This window comes from Meles meles, chromosome 4, assembly GCF_922984935.1.
Source record: "Meles meles chromosome 4, mMelMel3.1 paternal haplotype, whole genome shotgun sequence".
Classification (NCBI taxonomy): domain Eukaryota; kingdom Metazoa; phylum Chordata; class Mammalia; order Carnivora; family Mustelidae; genus Meles; species Meles meles.
Window position 1 is genome coordinate 8,869,478 of NC_060069.1, and position 20,122 is coordinate 8,889,599.

The window sequence follows — 20,122 nt, forward strand, 5'->3', positions numbered from 1 at the left end:
GATCACGACCTCAGCAAAATCAAGACCAAAATCAAGAGTTAACACTTAACCAACTGAGCCACCCAGGTGCTGCGACCAACTGCAGACATCACTGTTGGAGTATTAGAGGAATGGGAAAGAAATATCCATTGGGATAAGCCTCTGAGAATCTGAGGTTCATTTGTACAGCAGCCAAAATTACCCTTATTAGTTAATATATCTGTTTTTTAAAAAAGATTTTATTTATTTGAGAGAGAGAGAAAGACAGTGATAGAGAGAGTAAGAGAGCACAAGCGGGGAGGAGAGGGAGAAGCAGTTTCCTGCTGAGGAAGAGCCATTTGTGGGGTCAATTCCAGGACCCTGGGATCATGGCCTGAGCCTAAGACAGACGCTTGATGGACTGAACCACCAGGCGCTCCTGTTAATGCATCTGTAAAACAGTTTTAGGGACTCAAAATTAGCTCTCCTGATGAAGACACAAGTTAAGATGCATACAAAGAGTTTGGATAAAATTGTTTTCATGAAATTTGAAAGTGGAAAAACAGCAATATTTTTAACTTAGGGAATTATTTTGCATAGCATATTTTTTTTTAGGTACTTATATTTTTTATGTATTTAATTGAAAATTAAATATTTAAAAAATATTTAATACAATAATAATATATAATAATAATAACAAAAACCCTGGCGTCCAGTGGCATTAAGTGTGAAAAACACCTCTTAGATACTTACCCCTTCTCAAGATACAATTCCATTATGTGGCATGAAGCATAGGGAGGAAGGATTCCATTGTAAACCTCTAGTGCCATCTGTAGGCCACTCACGGTAGTGTCATGCTGTGGGGATTTGAAACAAATCATTTTTCCATCTTTACCTTTGGTTCAGATGTACATTCCGTCGGTGGTACTAAGCACTTGTAGAGAATCATGATGGTTTCTGAATCACTTAAATTTGCCATACCCGCATGGTAGAGAGGGGAAGGGCTGGTTTTGGTGGAGCATCTGTTGTGCCAGGCAGTACATTATTCCCATTAAAAAGATGAACAAACAGGGGGCACCTGGGTGGCTCAGTTGTTAAGCGTCTGCCTTTGGCTCAGGTCATGATCCCAGGGTCCTGGGATCAGAGCCCCACATCAGGCTCCCTGCTCAGCGGGGGGCCTGCTTCTCTCTCCACCACTCCCCCTGCTTGTGTTCCCTCTCTATCTCTTTCTCTGTAAAATAAATAAATGAAATCTTTAAAAAAAAAGAACAAACAGGCCCAGATAAATTAAGTAACTTGCTTAATGTCATATAACCCCAAAATGGAAGAAAGTAAATTTGAGTCTGGTGTTCAGGTTTTGTACCATGATTTCCCCCAGTGGAACATCTCTGTTCTGCCTTGTTTCATTAAATTTTAAAACATTTTGGAACATATTAATGCTAGATTATATTTCTTCTACAGATTAGAATAATCTGATCTTAAAGTTGGGGAAGAGGGACGCCTGGGTGGCTCAGTTGTTTAAGCGTCTGCCTTTGGCTCAGGTCATGATCCCAGGGTCCTGGGATTGGATCCCATGTCAGGCTCCCTGCTCAGTGGGGAGTCTGCTTCTCCCTTGGCCTCTCCCCCTGCTTGTGCTCTCTCTCTCCAATAAATGAATAAAAAAAGTCTTAAAAAAAGTAAAGCTGGGGAAGAATATATAAGGTTATAAATGTTAGAGAGGTCAAAATGTAAGGAAATAGAGAGCATAGCTCAAAAGTAATTGTTAATTGTTTATCCCAGAGTGGCTGGAGGGCACAGGGGGCTGGTTTTCAGTCTCAGTTTTGCCACTAATTAACTTGATAATCTTTGAAAGTCCTCAGGATCTGTATCTACAAAATGGACATAACATCTGGGTGCCTAAACCATATGGCAGTGTACACATAGTAAAGAGGGCTTAGAACTGATTTCCTGGACAAAGAACTAGTTATGGGATTATAACTTGCCAGAAGTCACACCAGTTAGAACAGGAAACCAGATGAGAAACTAAAGAAACTGGCAGAATGGACTGATTTCAGGAAGCCCCTCTCCAGGAAGGACTACATTCTGTTCCATCTATGAGCTTTTGTCTTACACCACTCAGAAACTTTCATGATAAACAGACTTCCCTGTATCTGGAATCACTTCTTCCATCTTCCTGCAGAATGAAAACGTGGCTTTCTCCAGCCAAATCACATCTGAGAAATCCTCTGTCATAAAGAAGTGGGTGGGAAGCCGAGCTCCCATACTGTGTGTCCTGATTCCCTGCTCATTGCAGACTCCACGGACAGCCATTCCAGTGCTCAATGCACCCCTTGAATCCCGCCCTCCCCCCAACTCCCTGAACAGTGCTTCTTTCCCTGGCTCCTGCTCCTAAGACTGAAGTCTTCTTTCTGCATCCAGTGTAGCTCTAACGTCAGGTTGCAGCTCTCTTCCCCCCCTTCTCTCTTCTAGTCCCTTTGCCTCTTGCAGTTTCTATTTGGACGCCCCTGTCTAAATTGCTACATCCCCCCAGCCCAAGAGCACCTCCATTAATGGCTCCACCCTCCTTCCAGTCCTGGAGGCTTGAAACATAGCCTCCACCTGTGGTTTTTCCCTCCACATCCTTACTCCCCACCCACATCGCATTCATCACCCCATCCCGTTCCTGCTCTGCTTTTAGTTTGGAACAGAAGTGATGCTTCCCTTCTCCATGCCACCAAAGCACTTGCTTGCACTGCATTTCTATACTGCTTTGTAGGGTGCTTATGCCTTCCTGTCAGTCCTAGATTGTAAACTCCTCAAGGGCCAGAATTATGTATCAAATTTTAAAATTAAAGTTAAAAAAATTTAAAAATGCACACTACGCAGGTGGTCATATAGACACATATTTAGGAGAGCTGAAGAATCGATATCTAAAATGTCTACCAGCTACTGGGCAAGAGGGAGGTGACGATGAAGAAAATGAGGCTCCCTCCTTAAAGAGATCACCGCCTGAACGGATGGCTGTTGAACGGAGGTGAAAACACTTACCGCGGAATACATGACAAGTTTTCTGTGGTTCGACGGCTGAGCTGCACTCTTCATGTGTTTGAGGATCTCACGGACCAGGACACCTTCAAAAAGACAGACCAACAAAGGGGCTGAACCAAACATGGGCATAAACATTTTGTTAATTCCTACTTCGCGATTCTCCCTGCCATGAGTCTCAGGACTTAAGAGAGGAAAAGAAAGAACTCTGGTTGAGCACCTACTGGGCGCTTTATGTTATTTTACTGAATTCTGACTTCTGTTCCCCATTTATAGTGAGAAAGCTGAAGCCCAGCCACATACAGTGACTCCTATACAGGCTGGGCAAGGAGAGTTGGATTGGCACATGAGGACCTTATTATCCCCAGATTTTGTCAAAACTTGAGAAAGGAAGTTGAGATACTCGGAAGGAATTGCAAAGGGCATTTTTCAGACAGTTGCTAGCTGGAGCTTTTCTCTAGGGCATCCCTGAAATGACAGCCGAGCATTTACTTTGTAGACAGTCTACTTTGTCTTCATCCCTCTTGCACAACTCTGTGCACCTGGCATCCCTCTTTGACTACTCTGAGGTAGTCAAACCTGTGGGAGGCCATGGGAGAAGCTCTCTGGGTGTCTGTACAGGTCATGGAATATTTTCTGTGGACCATTTCTCCAGGTGACTCCGGGGATCACTATTAGAGGGCAGCCAGCATCTTCCATCTGAGGGATCCCTAGAAGAGAGCTCTCGCCCTCATATTTGTTGTTCCTCACCAGGAACACCACTCTGAGTCTCCATCCTCTTGGCAGACACTGAAGGCTGAAGGGTATCTTGGGATGCTAGGTCCTGGCTTGAGGACATGGTGCCCCAGAGACTTCCACAACCGTCACCGGAAGACTCCTTATATCTCTGGTGTTTTTTAAAGATTTATTAATTTATTTGAGAGAGAGAGAGGGAGAGAAAGAGAGAGAGCACAGGAAGGAGGGGCAGAGGAAGAGAGAGAGATAGAGAGTCTGAAACAGACTCCCCCCTGAACGTGGAGCTGGATGTGGGGCTCAATCCCATGACCCGGAGGTCACGAGCCAAAACCAAGAGCTGTACTCAACCAACTGTGCCACCCCTCCCCCAGGGGTGAAACCTGGTGGGTGGTTTCTTTACTACATGTGTACTCTCCTGGCTCCGGAATGACGAGTTCGTTTCTGTAGAGATCAGGGCATTGATGTTAACAGACTGTCATTCCAGACTCTGTGGTCCACTCAGCCAATACACTGAGCAGCTACCACAGGTCAGATGCTATGCTAGGTGAACCAGACACCTGCCCTCAAATAGCTCATAAAATAGTACAAAGAAACTGTTTATTCACCTGTCTACCAAGAGGCACCATAAAGGGCTAATTAGGAAGGGAGGCAGTCTGCTCTCTTTGTAGCTTCTGGACACCCCCGACTGGGAATGGAAGAAGCTGGAAGCCACATCTCCAACAAGTCTATATCACTCTGCTTCAGAGAAGGTGGCTTTCTCAGCATCCTTTAGGGACAATACTGTCACCTATCAGCAACCTGACTTCAGCAGGTCCTCTGCAGCAGCCTTCGGTGTCAATGATGGGATATGATACCAGCTCTTGGTTCTGGGGTGATTGTCCATCTCGCCCCAGAAGAACCTAGGGGTAACCACCACAGTTTCCCCCCGGCTCTGGCATGTCAGTGATTGTGTTCATGGGAGGGGACACTGAGGTTCAGAGACATTCAGCAACTTGTTCAAGATTCCACACCATGGGGGCGCCTGGGTGGCTCAATGAGTTAATGCCTCTGCCTTCGGCTCAGGTCATGATCCCAGGGTCCTGGGTTCGAGCCCCGCATCAGGCTCTCTGCTCCGCAGGGAGCCTGCTTCCCTTCCTCTCTCTCTGTCTGCCTCTCTGCCTATCTGTGATCTCTGTCTGTCAAATAAATAAATAAAATCTTTAGAAAAAAAAAAAAACTCCACACCATGTGCACAGAAGGGCTGAACTTCTCTGAACCCGGCATCTCTTAATCCTTAGGCTACCCTGTAGCAACAGGCTAACTTCTGAGTTCCCTGTTGCCTCATCTGGTGACTGCTACACTCGACAAAGTATCACTGAATGGAAGACACAAACTTCCCTTCCCACACTCTTGAGCTACAGCAGGGGCTGGCACACTTTCTGTAAAGGACCACACAGTCAATGTTTTAGGTTCTGGGACCCTACGGTTGGCCATAACTGTTCCCTTTCGGGGGAAGTCCCAAAACAGCCATAGCACTGCCTAATGAGTATGGCTGAGTTTCAGTCACATTTTACTTATAAAAAATAGGCAGAGGCTGGATTTGGCTTGCAGGCTCTAGCTTACACCAACCTGCAGCATAGAGCGAGGAGATGTTTGTCTTAAGACAGATATGACCAGCCATATATCCAAAATTCCTAAACGAATCTTATGAATTTTTGTGGTGTGTGTGTGTGTGTGTGTGTGTGTGTGTGTGTGTGTGTGTGTAGAAGGAGGTGGGTGGAGGAGTACAGAGTACTAAATTGTGGCATCCCTAAAACCAACTGATGGGACAAAAGTTTCGGCAAAGACCGGAAGATGCCAGTCAAAGTCCTGATGTTCCTGTGTGACTCTGTGTCACCCAGACAATACATGTTTTCTCTGTAGGATTGTGTTTAGTCGCCTCATCATCCAACAAGCATGCAGCTGACAAATCTCCCTTGCCTAGCCAGATCCAAACAATAGGCTGACCTCGGGTTTTGGCAGGAATCACTCAGGAAACGATTTCCTGGCCAGTCAATAGCCTGGACTTCTCCAGAGAACAGGACAGGTGCATTCACACCAATTCCAGCCTTTGAAGTCCGAAACCAAAAGAAGACCTGAGGGAAGGACTCTTAACAGACAGGATCTAGTTTAATGCACTCATCAGAGGGGAAACCCGGATTGAGCCGGGAAGTGACCTCCCTGAAATGCCATGTCTAGTAGTCAAAGGAAAACAAGAAGAAACGTGAACACACTGTGAGGAAAACCCCCAGTTTTTCTCCCTATACAGATGCCTGCATCTATTATTTGACTATTCTCGGTTTCTGTCTGGCTTCCCCTGCCCATGTCTCCAGCATTTCTTGCATCAAGAGAAGTGCTTCTGAACTTTCATGTTTTGTGAGGTGATTAGGGATTTCAGGAGAAGGCAGATTCTGATCCAACCGGTCTGGGGTGGGGCCTGAGATTCTGCATTTCCAACCAGAGGCTTGCTGATGCTGTTGATGCTGCTGCTCCCTGGCCTGCATGTTGAGTAGTGAGGGGCTGAACACCTCAGCCCATTGTGACTAGTTGGGGGAACTCAATCAAGAGCCCTGTCTCCACCATTGATGTGACTTGGTATTGGGTCCCACCCCTGGTACTGGGGGTTCAGGGGTAAGACTCAGTGTATATGTAGCCAGTGGGGCCTAATGTCCACCCTTCGCCTCCTTCCTTGTTTGCACATCAGACGGGGCTGCTGCCTGGGCCAGGTCCCTACACACAGCCCTGACTGAACGTCTGCCCAGTCAGTCCAACAGCCAGGATGCCTTGACTCTAAGTCTTCTCCTGGGGCCCTGCTGAACTGGACGTGGTCCCACAGTGAATAGGGTCTGGTGATGGTTGGAGTCTTGATGGGATTGCTCTGTTTTTCCCAAACTGTCTAGAGTCTATGACTTGGAACACCTCCTGTGGCTTAGAATTTCTTCACTGTTAACCTGACATAATGGACCTCCTCTTGCTCTCCCTCCTCACTTTTAAAGATTTTATTTTTATTTATTTATTTGACAGAGAGAGATCATAAGTAGACAGAGATGCCAGGAAAGAGAGAGAGAGGAGGAAGCAGGCTCCCCGCTGAGCAGAGAGCCTGACACGGGGCTCGATCCCAGAACCCTGGGATCATGGGATCATGACCCAAGCCGAAGGCAGAGGCTTTAACCCACTGAGCCACCCAGGCACCCCTCCCTCCTCACTTTTAAAGTCTACATTAACACCTACGTCTGACGCCCCCTTTGGTATCTTGGCCTGCCGCCCAACTGACCTCAGAGGCATTAGCATCTCTTGCTGTCCTGGTTCTACCTTCTTTCTTCCACCCAGCTATCCTTATAAAGGCTTGGCAACCTTCTGCCTGGGTCTACTTTCATTCTGATAGGATGTCCTATGCTAGGAAAGGCCAAATACAGCTGAAAGGAGGGATCGCTGAGAAGTAAATGCCTTTCAACAGCAATGGAAAAATTTAAGCTGTGTCATTAATTTGTCAATTGCAATATTATGTATTAATCTACATAACATAATTAGTCTGGAAAATAGGTTTTATTAATTTTAGCAATGGCTACCACCAAGGACCTCAGGAAAACAGGCCCCTTTTTATCATACTTCCCACTTGAAAAATTCATCCTATGGGCCACCAGATGCAATTGCTTTTCATGGGCTTAGACACAAAATCCTTCATTGTTTGATTTGGAAAGCATGAAAGTATCATTTAGCTTGAGGGCAAAGCTTTCATTTCCGATGGGAAAACCAAGGCTCAGAGTGGGGAATATTAATGACTATAAAAACACATAGTGTTTATTGACGGAGTATTAAGTACCAGGTACTGTTTGTCCCAAACTTTTTGAATATACTACCTGTGAGGAGGTATCATTATTATCCCCATTTTGCAGAACAGAAACTGTTGCAGGAGTGATAACATGACTAGTCCAAGGTCACGTAGCGGATTACTGGTGGGACAGCACTCAGACCTCAATCACTCAACCACAAATCTAGTACAGTCCTTTCACTTTTTTGTACACTTACCCCCCTGCAGTCTAGATTTCTCTTTCTGCTTGTGAATTCCATAGATGGACAGGATAGATAATTCTGATAATTCTTTCAACTTAATCATGGTGTCCTCCGTGGCCCACGAGGGTAGGGTGAAATTGTGAATACTCTGTAGCAAAGAAAAAGGGAAGAAAATATGTATTTTTATTTGTTGACTCTTTTGTCCTCTTTGCCCCGTAAGAACTGCTGGGTCTAGCCTTTCTTATCCAGCCATTTCTCTCGAGGAAAACTTTACTTTGTCATAAGTGGTGGTATTGGTTTTCAGAAGGGAAATTCACAGAGACTGATTTGCTCCCTCCTATGAATTCCATAGCTTTTGGTTGAGCTCTGGGTCCAAAGGAGGATTCCTATTTTGCAGAGTAAGGGTAAGGTAGGGCAAGAATATACCTCATTCCTTTATGAAAGGTTTAGAAATCTATGAACCTGGGGCGCCTGGGTGGCTCAGTGGATTAAGCCGCTGCCTTCGGCTCAGGTCATGATCTCAGGGTCCTGGGATCGAGCCCCGCATCGGGCTCTCTGCTCTGCAGGGAGCCTGCTTCCTCCTCTCTCTCTGCCTGCCTCTCTGCCTACTTGTGATCTCTCTCTCTGTCAAATAAATAAATAAAATCTTAAAAAAAAAAAAGAAATCTATGAACCTCTGGGGCAGGTAACACAGACAGGGTTAGATGATATTTCTGTCAAACCTGAGAGGACAGCTGGGAGAGGCGATATATTTCTGGAGCCTTCAGTACCAGACACCCTACTCCCATCAGCTTTCAATTTACTGACTCCTGGAAACGTGAACCATACACACAGTAGGCTTTTGGTGAATATGTATTAAATGGATGAATAAGCTGGATAGCAGAGCTGGTGTAGACTTCCTGCCAATATTTATTACTTGCTATGAAAAGTTCATTAAGAATCCCCCAGATTCAAAGATAGGATTGAGAGAGAGTACTTGAAAGAGATCAAAGTGGAGTGTCTAGTGAGGAAAGTGGAAGAGAAGTGAAGAGGAAATCAAGCCCCATGGCCACAACCCATAGTAAGGAAGAAAAAAAAAATCAAGACTTAAGCCAAAATGTGGGCTCTTGTGTCCACTGAAGAGTCTCTCTCTCTCTCTCTCTCTCTCTTTTTTTTTTAAAGATTTGTTTATTTGGGGTGGGGAGGGAAAGAAGACGAGAGAGAATCCCAAGCAGGCTCTACACCCAGGATAGAGCAGGACATGGGGATCCGTCTCATGACCCTGAGATCATGACCTGAGGCTAAACCAAACATCAGATGCTTAACTGACTAGCCACCCAGGCACCCCTGAAGAGTCTTTTATAAGGCTAATAAACCTTCCTTGAAACAGATGCTAATGATATAGTGAATCTATCAGGAAGGTCAAGGGAAGTTCAATAAACTCTGTTATGGAGGGGGGAAACTGTGTCATTTGTTACTGACATGGAACCATGAATGTAGTTGCTGGTTCCCAGGCCCTCACAATGATCTCAAGATCACAGGGGGTTATCAGTCCTAGAGGTGGTCAGAATTTTGCCCCAAGATTCAGTAAACCCGGTGGGAAAAACAGGATTATGGAGTACTCCTTTTGGCCAGTAGATGGTGCATAGTGAGTGAAAAATACCAAGTAGCCTTGAAAACCCCAATGGTAATGGATGTAGTATTTCATATGCACGTACAGCAAGGAAGAGATTCCCAACAAACCAATTTCAATAGCCTGGCTTAAAGTTGTCTTGCTTATTTTTATATCCAGAAATCAGGTACTTTTTTTTTCTCTCTATATAATAATATGGCTTTTTTCATTAAAATCCGTGACAGGAGCTCAGCATTCCTGAGGGACTGAAAAATAAGTACACGGCAAGACAAAAGAAAAGCGATTTTGCCTGCAATTTTCTGAAGGGTGAAAACATAAATAATGGAGAGAAGAAGTTAGAGTTTTCAATTTAATATAAAGAAGTCTTGAATTATGTTTCAATGTCCAAGGAAGCATAAAATATCTGCCAAAGAGTGTAAGAAAGTGTATTTATCTGTTTCAAAATAGGCATAAGTAAAAAAATCAGACTGCAAGTTAATCTTTGATATTTTTTTCTTTTACCTCACAAAATAAAGGGTCGTAGACTTTAGTCCACATTCCAAAAAGGTCCTGGGTATGGCATCCTGTAAATGTTGGCAGGGTTTCTATAAAATCCTGAAACACACATGGACAGAGAAAACATTTCTGCATTAGAGTCAGTCAGTCTCAGCATTACTGCTATTTGGCTGGATAATTTTGTTGTGGAGGGTGCCCTGGCTTTGTAGGGTGTTTGGCTGTCTGCCTGGCCTCTCGCCAACCAGATGGTTACCATCATCCTAATCCCTCAGTTGGGACAACCGGAAGTGTCTCCAAACATTGCCAGGGTTCCCTGTGGGGCAAATCTGCCCCCACTGAAAACACTGTTCTTCACATAAACGTGCACCAGGAACATCGGCTGTGGTAATATGAACCCAAACAATTTCATGAACACTAATTGAGCATTTCATGATTACATTAAAAGTATGGGTGCTTGCTGGCTTACTGCCACGTGTTCCTGGGTTGTCCCGGAATCAGGCCAAGTGTACTACCTCAAAATTTTGGGAGAAGTAGGTGAAGTGGAACTCACATAAAAATGACAAGTCAAGGTGAGAAGGGAAAGCATTTCTTAGGCCAGAGCAACTCAGGAATATACCACAGAAACTGGACCTGCTATCTGGCTATAAATTTGAAATTTGGGTGGGATGTAAACATTTCTCTAGCTTCTGTATTATTCTTGGATTGTCACGGTCACAAGACCCACTACTCATCTATCTGCCTGATGAATTTGGCAGCAATTTCTGGGAATCCTTGTGGGAGGTATTATTTGATGGATAAATTTGCTAAGAAAATATAATTTGCCAATATTAACCCAAACAGATATCCATAATATAAATATATTAAAGATCTCCCCCACCCCATCCCCAAGCCAAGCCAAATGAAACAAAAACTCCAGGGCCAGATGACTTTATAAAGAAATTCTACCAAGACTTTCAAGAGCAAATTATTCTAGTGCTATTTTAACTGTTATAGAGTGTAGAGAAAGGAAAAAAAACTTCCAAAACATTTTTTTAAAAGATTTAATTTATTTATTTGACAGACAGAGATCACAAGTAGGCAGAGAGTCAGGCAGAGAGAGAGGGGGAAGCAGGCTCCCTGCTGAGCAGAGAGCCCGATGCGGGGCTCGATCCCAGGACCCTGAGATCATGACCTGAGCCGAAGGTAGTGGCTTAATCCACTGAGCCACCCAGGCACCCCCCAAAACATTTTTAAGAACAAAGTGCAGCATTGACACTGACAAAAAGACTGGCCAGGAAAGAAAACTGTAGTCCAATGGTACTTTGAATATGAATGCAAAAGCTCTGAGTAAAATATTAACAAATAATTCAATATCTGAAGAAAGGGGCTTGAGCCTAGACATATAAAGATGGCTCATTAGAGCAAATCTAAGAATATAATTCATCTTAGTAATTGAGCCAAGGAGAAAAATAACTTGATAACACACACACACATATGATTTATTTATTTGAGAGAGAGGGAAACTGTTCACGGGCATGGTGGGGGAGTGGCACGGAGGGGGCAGAGGGAGAGGGAGAGAGGAGGAGACTCCCTGCTGAGCATGGAGCCCTTTGTGGGGTTTGATCCCAGGACCTTAGATCATGACCTGAGCTGAAGTCAAGAGTCAGACACTTAACCAACTAAGCTGCCCAGGCACTCCTTGATTATATTTAAATAATGCTAAAAAGATTTTTCAAAAAATTAAATACAAGTATTGGTAAAAGCAATCAATAAAATAGGAAGGATGGTTAGTTCCTTAATTTGGTACAAACATCTCTATCTACTTGGTCCTAAAGCCAGAATGATTAATAGAAAAGCACTTCTAAAATACAAAATAAGATGAGAATGCCCACAGTCAACGCTCTTATGTCCTACTGTACTCTAAGTACTGGCCAGTGCAAAGACACAAAAGAAATCAGAGGTAGAGGGCACCTGGATGGCTCCATTGGTTAAGCATCTGCCTTCGGCTCAGGTCATGATCTCAGGGTCCTGGGATGGAGCCCCTCATCGGGCTCTCTGCTCAGTGGGGAGCCTGCTTCCCTTCCTCTCTCTTTGCCTGCCTCTCTGCCTACTTGTGATCTCTCTCTGTCAAATAAATAAATAAAATCTTTAAAAAAAAAAGAAGAAATCAGAGGTAAAAATATTTGAAAAGTAGAGGTAAGTCAAGGTTATTTGTAGATATTATAATCTTAGAACAAACTTAAAGATAAATGTAAAGACCTATGTGAAGAAAACCTTAAAAAATTCTTGAAGAACAAATAGGAAAATGTACCATGTTCTTAGAAAGGAACACTCAATGTTATAGAATTGCAAACTCTCCAAGTTAATTTATAAATTCAATATGATCCCAATAAAAACACCAGAAAGTAAAAAAAAAAAATGTTTTTGGAACTGAAACAAGCTGATTCTAAAATTCACAAAGAAAATAAAAACAGAGCCATGAAACTCATAAAAGTTGAGAATGAGGAGTATAAGTCTTTTAGATATTAAAGCAGATATAAAGTCTTACTAACTACATTGTAGTTTTGGCTAGTAAAATGAAAGAATAATTGAATAAAAATTCCAGCAACAGACCACATAAATGGGGGAATTTTAATATATTTAAAGGGAAGAGATGGACTATTCAGTAAATAGTGATAGGGCGATTAGTTAATATGGGTAGACTTAATCAGGATACAAATTTTGTACCTAACCCCAGTATAAATGGATCCATGCAAAAATGAAGATATAGTGGAATTAGAAGAAAACATTACAGACTTCCTTTGAAACCTGGGAATGGGGAAAGCTTCTCTAAATATGACTATAAATATACAAACCATATATCAATACATCAGCACACTTAAGACTACGACATGGCGAAAACACTATAACCAATATCAACAGGCAGACAATAGAAACCATGCCATTTATGTCACAGGAAAAAAAAATCAAAATACATGGAGAAAGCTCCTAAAATATATAGAAAACAGAAAATCAAGAATCCAGAAGCTAAATGGCCAAGGAATATGAAGACAACTGAAAATTCAAAAGGCATTTAACTAGATAAATATATCCTAAACTCACTCATCCTAAGAGAAAAAGACTACAGCACAATGCTTTATTAATGGTGATGGTACTGGGCTTCTTTGCCTTGTTGCCGATTTTAGAGGGGAGGCTTCTAGTGGTACCATTTTTTACCTACAGATTGGCAAATATCCCCGAAGTTGTCTATACACTGTTGGCAAGGCGATAGAGGAACAGGCAATCCTATGCTTTGTTGATTGGGGCAGATATTAGTATAACTTCTTTGGAGGGCAATTTGATAATATTTCAAATTTCCCCAGAATTTCTACTTCTGGGATATCATTCCATAGATACTCTTGTGGAATTATTTAGACGCACAAGATACTCATATAGACTGTAAACGATTAGAAACGATTCACTTGTCCATCAGTATCAACTGGTTAAAAAAATATGGTACATCCACAAATTCAACTGCAGTTATAAAAAATGAGGAAACTCTTTATGTACAGAGAGAGTAATATTTCTAAGGTATATTGTTAAATGAACATCTCTGTGTCCATCTCTGTGAATACAGTATACTCCTTTTGTGTAGCAAAGGGGAAACTGCCAGAATATATTCATATTTATTTGTATATGCATAAAGAGACTGCAAGACTATATAAGAAAATGGTGCCACCAGTTACCTGTGGGGTCATTAAGAGACTTTCCACTGTATTCCTTTTTATATTTTTAAAACTTGTGAACCATGTAAATGTATTAGAGATTTAAAATTTTATTTTTAAATACACAAAGCATTATATCTACCTTTTGCGTAGTCTTAAAAAGGGGTATTTTGCAAAGTAGAAACATAAAATAAAAAAGACTATCCTTTGTATGTGAAATCAATGTCCCAGCCCCTCAGCCTCATTAAGGCAGATCATTTTAGACTTGCGTTTATTCTGACCCAGCCATGTACTTTCATCTAGTTCCTTCTGGCATACGGGGATAGGATCAGAAAGGGACGGGCTTCTTTACTGGCTTGTGGCCCCACGCAGGGAAGGGAACCAGACAGTGATGACTGACACTCATTACATGTTTTAACCCACTGCTATAACTGGCCACTGGCAGACACATTCCTCCCACACTTGTTAGAACCTGGGGCTCCATCCTTTCTCTTGGCCCTCCTCACCTTCCTGTACCCCACCAAATGACACGTTTTCTAACCTTATAAGGATGCAACCTCTCCTGGAATTCTGTCGATTTGAGAGTCTCCTCCTTAAGTTCTTTAAAACGAGGGCAGTCCCGGAAAGGCAGGTATAGCAACTGAGGACAAAAGAAAGATCATGAATTCTTTATTAGTCAGAAGAACTTTGCTAAAGAAACTGCAGCCATATTTTAAGATTTAGGTACAAAGTGACCTGAATAAAAGATTCAAATGTGTTTTGAGCTGAATGGAAATTCTAAAATTGAGGAGAAAGAGATAAATGAACTGAGGTCTTAAATAGTAGGATATGCACCCAGAACCAAAAAGCTTTTTTTTTCTTTCTTTCATGAACTTGCCTAAATAGGACTGCATTGTTGGTAAATACTCACTTTCTGGTTTTCCATGTTGATGTAACTCTTATCTCACTTCCTGCTGGACCTAGCATTTCTAGCACAAGATACACACGTGTGTGCAAAGGCATCCTACAACATCTCCCCTTCCCCCCGCCCACAAGTACAAAGACATTATAAGAGGCTCTGGAAAGAATCTTAAGAGACTGATTAACCCTTCAATAACTTAAGTTCCGATCAAAATAAAGGCATATGATAAATATATAGAAAAATGTATTTTAAAACCCATTATGAGGACAAAGCGATGAGCTTAAGTTTGACAATCTTCTCTAGTCTTGACTATAATCTATAGGTTGGTGGCCCTCAGCTTATTTTGTTGCTCTGACTTTTCATTGGTGGCTGGCCCTGTATTTCCAGCCCTCAGTGGACACCACTACTCAGATGTTACTCTTTTTCCTCAAGTTTAACACGTACAAATCTAAAGTCAACTTCATTTTTAACCATTTCACGTTTGTAGTCTTCTTTGGCTGATGGTAAAATTTATCATCCTGATTCATAGACTAATCAGTTTTGCTTGTTTACTTTCAAAATACATCCAAAATAGACTCCACTTCATCAAATTCATTGCTCCCTCCCAGTCCAAACCACCATAACCTGTGTTTGACTGATGCCGGAGCCTTGAACTTGGTCAGTAGGCATCCATCCACTCTTTCCATTTTAACTGTAAAATTCTCCATACCCACAGCTACCCTAATCCTTTTCATTTTATTTTTATAAACACCAATCTTTCTAAAGCATTAATTAGATCTTGCCATTCTGTAGTTTATAACCTTCACTGGCTTTCATCTTACTTGGAATAAAATCCAAAGTAAGTTAACTCTAGAGATCACTGCGCTGCTTTCCTGCTACTGTCGTCTTATTTTTCTCCAGCAACACTTGGGCCTCGTTGCGGTCCCTGAACCCACAGGCTTAGGGGACTGTTCCCTGCCTGAGACCTTGCCCCCCAGACACTCCCACCAGGCTCTTCTAACTCAGCCCCAGCCATGATCACATTACCTTGCTTTACTTCCTTTGGGGAACTCATTGCCATTTCAGATTATTACTACTTTTTACTTTATCATCTATTTCTTATAAAATATCAACTCAAGGACAGCCAGGATCTTGTCTGTCCTGTCCATTGCTGTGTTGTCAATGCCTAAAACAGAGCCTGGCCTATTTGTAGCTGCTCAGAAAACTTTTTAAAAATAAGCTTCTTCCTGGGGCATGTGGGTGGATCAGTCAGCTAAGCATTTGACTTCAGCTCAGGTCGTGATCTTCGGGTCCTGGGATCTTGGAGTCCTGTATCTGACTCCCTGCTCAGCAGGGTGTCTGATTCTCCTCTCCCTCTGCCCCTCCCCCACGCTCCTGTGCTCACGCTCTCTCTCTTAAATAAATAAAACCTAAATAAATAAATAAAAATAAGTTGTTTCCTGATTCAGTGACATTTGCCTTACTTTGCTTTCCTTCCTCTCAGTATTTACCATCTAATTTCAGACCTTCATTTCCTCATTCCTCAATGGCTTCCATATTTATTCTGTGAGGCTCCAGTATCCTTTCCTTCCAAACTGTGGTCAGACAGATGCCTTGGAGCACCGCTCATCATGTGTACACAGTACTGAAGGATGAATGTGCATGGGTTCTTTTTATGCCCGCTGCTTTGCAACTCAATCTCCTTGCATGACCTTCCCATTTTCCCACAGAAGGAACGGTACTGTGGGGGAAAAGGCACAGGACTCTTCATTTAAAGGTCTAGGTTTTAGGGCGCCTGGGTGGCTCAGTGGGTTAAGCCGCTGCCTTCGGCCCAGGTCATGATCTCAGGGTCTTGGGATCGAGTCCCACATCGGGCTCTCTGCTCAGCAGGGAGCCTGCTTCCTCCTCTCTCTCTGCCTGCCTCTCTGTCTACTTGTGATCTCTGTCTGTCAAATAAATAAATAAAATCTTTAAAAAAAAAAAAGGTCTAGGTTTTAGTGAATTACTCAACCTTCCTAGACTTTCATTTTCTCATCCCGAATATTGAAAGAGGCTGAAAATAAGTGGGATTAAACACCTAACTATCTGACCAGCATTTTGCAATTCACAAAAGCTCTTCCATTTCTTAACTGGGTTTTCACAAATCGTCCTGAAGTATTCAGATTCTCCTGTCTGTGCCCAACAGAGTCAGACATTTTCATTCCTTCTAAATAAGAACTCTGGACACAGAAGGGCAAGCCCTCTGTATAGTCACCCACTGCCATGCTTTGGGGGTTTTCTTCTTCTCCTTTCCTTCCCCGCCGAGGTCTGGTTCAAGCTCTCACTCTCTCAGTGAAGACCCGAAGGGTTGTCCCGTGGAAGCGCCACGGGGGCATCGTTCTGTGAGTTCCTCTAGCAGGTGCCGCTGGTCCTTGCTTCATCGCCCACCACTTTGTACCGTGGTCTACGCGTGTCAACCATGCAAATCTGTTTTCATCGAACGGATGATAAATGAGGGGAGAAACCTGGCCTCATATTTCTCTACAGCACTTAGCACAGCTCTGGGAATAACTGTGTGTTGACTGATGGATGTTTGTCTGGTGTCTTGGTTGATGTCAGAACAGTGTTTATCTGAGTGAGGACGTAGCTGGAAGCCATGAGCGGATAATCTTGCTTCTCTCTTCCTCACTCTCCTTTTTCTCTTTTCCTTTTTTTTTTTTCAAGATTTTCTTTATTTATTTGACAGAGAGAGAGAAAAAAGCACACAAGCAGGACACGGAGAAGCAGCTCCCGCTGAGCAGGGAGCCCGACACAGGACGTGATCCCAGAACCCTGAGATCATGGCCTGACCCAAAAGCAGACACTTAACCGACTGAGCCACCCAGACACCCCTCTTTTTCCTCTTCTAATAGCTCCTATAATCTCTTTACTACAGAATTTAATTACTATCTTTCAGGATTAAGTGTTAAACATCTGCCTTGGTCTACGCTGGCTAAATTTGGTGCTGCTGTCCAGTGTCTATGTGGAAAAGGCAAAAGTGATTTTTCTTTTTCCTTTTGGAAGAAAATATTCACAAACTCCTAAAAATACAGATCCTCATAATACTTCTCTCTTGATTCGGTGAAGGAAAGAGGTACAAATGAATAATCCCGCTTTTCAGGAAACATCAGAAAAAGTGGTTGGAGCAGATTTACCCAGAGTGAGGTTGATGGGGTCAGGCTGTTTTCTACAAAGTATTTGGGAAAGATTCTTATGTCATCAGATACAACAGTCAAGTCAAATGTCTAGGAGTACTGGCAAGGCAAAGAGAAGGGAAGCCTACCCCGGGGGCTCCTGGGTAACAGTCCCAGTGCAGAAGTCATGCTAAGCCTCAGCTACCAAGAGAGGACACGGTCATGCTGACAGTGGCTGCAGGGGAATCAGGACAGATTCCTTGTCCCAAGCTATATCCTTCATATAGTCTTTTTTTTTTCTTCAATTTTTACTTTTGATTTTTTTAAAAGATTTTATTTATTTATTTGACAGAGAGAGAGAGAGAGAGAGAGAGAGAGAGAGATCACAAGTAGAGGCAGGCAGAGAGAGGGGGAAGCAGGCTCCCTGCTGAGCAGAGAGCCTGATGTGGGGTTCGATCCCAGGACCCTGAGATCATGACCTGAGCTGAAGGCAGAAGCTTAATCCACTGAGCTACCCAGGCGCCCCCAATTTTTACTTTTTAGAAGCGGGAGAGACAGAGGGAGAAGGAGAGAGAGAAACTAAAGCAGGCTCCATGCCCAGCACAGAGCCCAAAGCAGGACTCAATCTCACAACCCTGAGATCATGACCCAAGCCAAAAATCAAGTCAGACGTCCAACTGATGGAGCCACCCAGGTGCCCCTCCTACACATAGTCTTAAATTCCACACCTGGGAGATTAGAGTTATTTAATGCTATTTAAAACAAAAGCAATTCCTCTGAAAATGTTAATGCAAAAATGTTGGTGCATCCCACCCAGCGCAAATAAATTTGAGAGTTTCTCTCAGATAACCTCATTCAGGCAGCTTGGTTTATGGTACTGGTTCTCACACTTGGCTGTCCACTAGAATCATCTAGGGAGAATATTTTAAAAGTACTGATACCTGCGTCCTACCCTCAGGGATCCCGATTTGTTATAGAGAGTGCCCCAGGTGTCAGGATTTAAACACTTTTTTTCAGGTACTGGAATGAGATAAGCCTAGTTCTCATCCCAGTGGTGATGATTACCAAGCTTTGTGGCCCTGGGCCTATTTTGTTTTTCTCTCTGAGCACACATTTCCCTGGCTATAAAAGGAGAACAGTAATAGTGTCCATTCAAGGTCGTTATGAAAGGTAACTATGATGACATGTATCAAAGTGCTGGTCACTGACCATGCCCTCAAATTTTCTTTCCCCCTGCCTCAGAATGGGGGTTTTCATGTGGAGAGGAGTATTTTGTAGGTAGAGAGGTCTTAGAAGATTCTGGAGGCAAGAGAACCCTATGTGGCACACCAAAAACCTGGGAACTGAAGGTAGAACAAGGGGAACTATGTGTGTGTGTGTATGTGTGTGTACATGTGAAGAAGGAGAGGGGCAAACTGCCATTTAAAAAAAAAGGATTTATTTATTTTAGAGAGAGTGAGCACGTGGTGGGGAGGAGCAGAGGGACGGGGAGAGAGAAACTCAAGCACAATTGGCGCTGAGTGTGGAACACAGAGCCCAATGTGGGGCTTGATGGTACGACCGGGAGATCATGACCAGAGCTGAAACCAAGAGTCGGCCACTTAACTGACTGCACCACCCAGGCGCCCCCATATTGCCATTTGTTGAAGGGGTGGCAAAACAATGATGATAAAGGTCCAAACTGAAATTCTGTTGTTCTGTTCCTACTCGCTCTTGCCTGGGGCTTCCTATATCCTACTATGTCCTGTGCACCTTTACAGGAAAGGATTCAGATTGCACAGACTGAGCAGAGCCCAGACCTCCCAACCCACAAGCACGAGGCAACCTGCCTTCCTCCTCCTAGGCCAAACAGGTGGTTTTTCCAGAATACTCACTCGATCTTCAGAAAGAGAGAGTGTGTGCACCGGGATGGGCTGCCAGGGTAGGCTGGGGTTCCAGATGCTGACACCCTCTGGAGGAAACAGGCCTGCAAGTGTTGTCATAGCGCTCATCAAAGTCCGATCGATGTCCGTACTTTGAATATAAACCTAGGGTGGGAAAATCAAAGGACACTCCAACTGATCAGAACTGTGCGTTTTTCCCTGTGGAGCAAGGAGTACATTGAGAGAGGCCAGGACCCTCACACGAAAACATTAGCAAGCATTGTGGGAGCATCATGATCATAATGTCTACTATGAGAGAGACAGTTATTAGGAGAATACCGCGTGCTATGTCAATAGCTGAATTGACAAAGAGACTGATTAAGTGGTAGCTACCTGCCAAGCCAAAGTATTTGCCATAGGTGTCCATAAAATTTTGAACTTAAGTCATATTCATACATTTTTTTAGGAACAAAGTATTTGTATAAAAAGTAGTACATTTGGGGCACCCCGGTGGCTCAGTCAGTTAAATGACTGTCTTCAGCTCAGATCATGATCCTAGAGTCCTTGGATTGAGCCCTACATCAGGCTCCCTGCTTGGTGGGGCGTCTGCTTCTCCCTCTCCCTTGGCCCCTTCCCCCACTCATGCTCTCATTCTCTCATGAATAAACACAATCTTTAAAAAAAGAGGA

General features: G+C 43.3%; 1 protein-coding gene across 2 annotated transcripts in view; it reads right to left on the reverse strand.

Moving 5' to 3' along the window:
• ACP3 (acid phosphatase 3) overlaps nt 1–20,122 on the reverse strand; it is a 49,215-nt gene that overhangs the window by 17,898 nt on the left and 11,195 nt on the right. The window contains exons 4-9 of one of the 2 annotated variants that reach the window (XM_046003558.1): nt 19,446–19,598; nt 14,081–14,179; nt 9,863–9,955; nt 7,765–7,897; nt 2,986–3,068; nt 712–815 (exon numbers count right to left, since the gene is read on the reverse strand). In XM_046003558.1, the coding sequence (XP_045859514.1) occupies nt 712–815; nt 2,986–3,068; nt 7,765–7,897; nt 9,863–9,955; nt 14,081–14,179; nt 19,446–19,598 (665 nt within the window). The remainder of the gene's footprint in view (nt 1–711; nt 816–2,985; nt 3,069–7,764; nt 7,898–9,862; nt 9,956–14,080; nt 14,180–19,445; nt 19,599–20,122) is intronic. The other variant, XM_046003559.1, reaches the window with a different exon arrangement.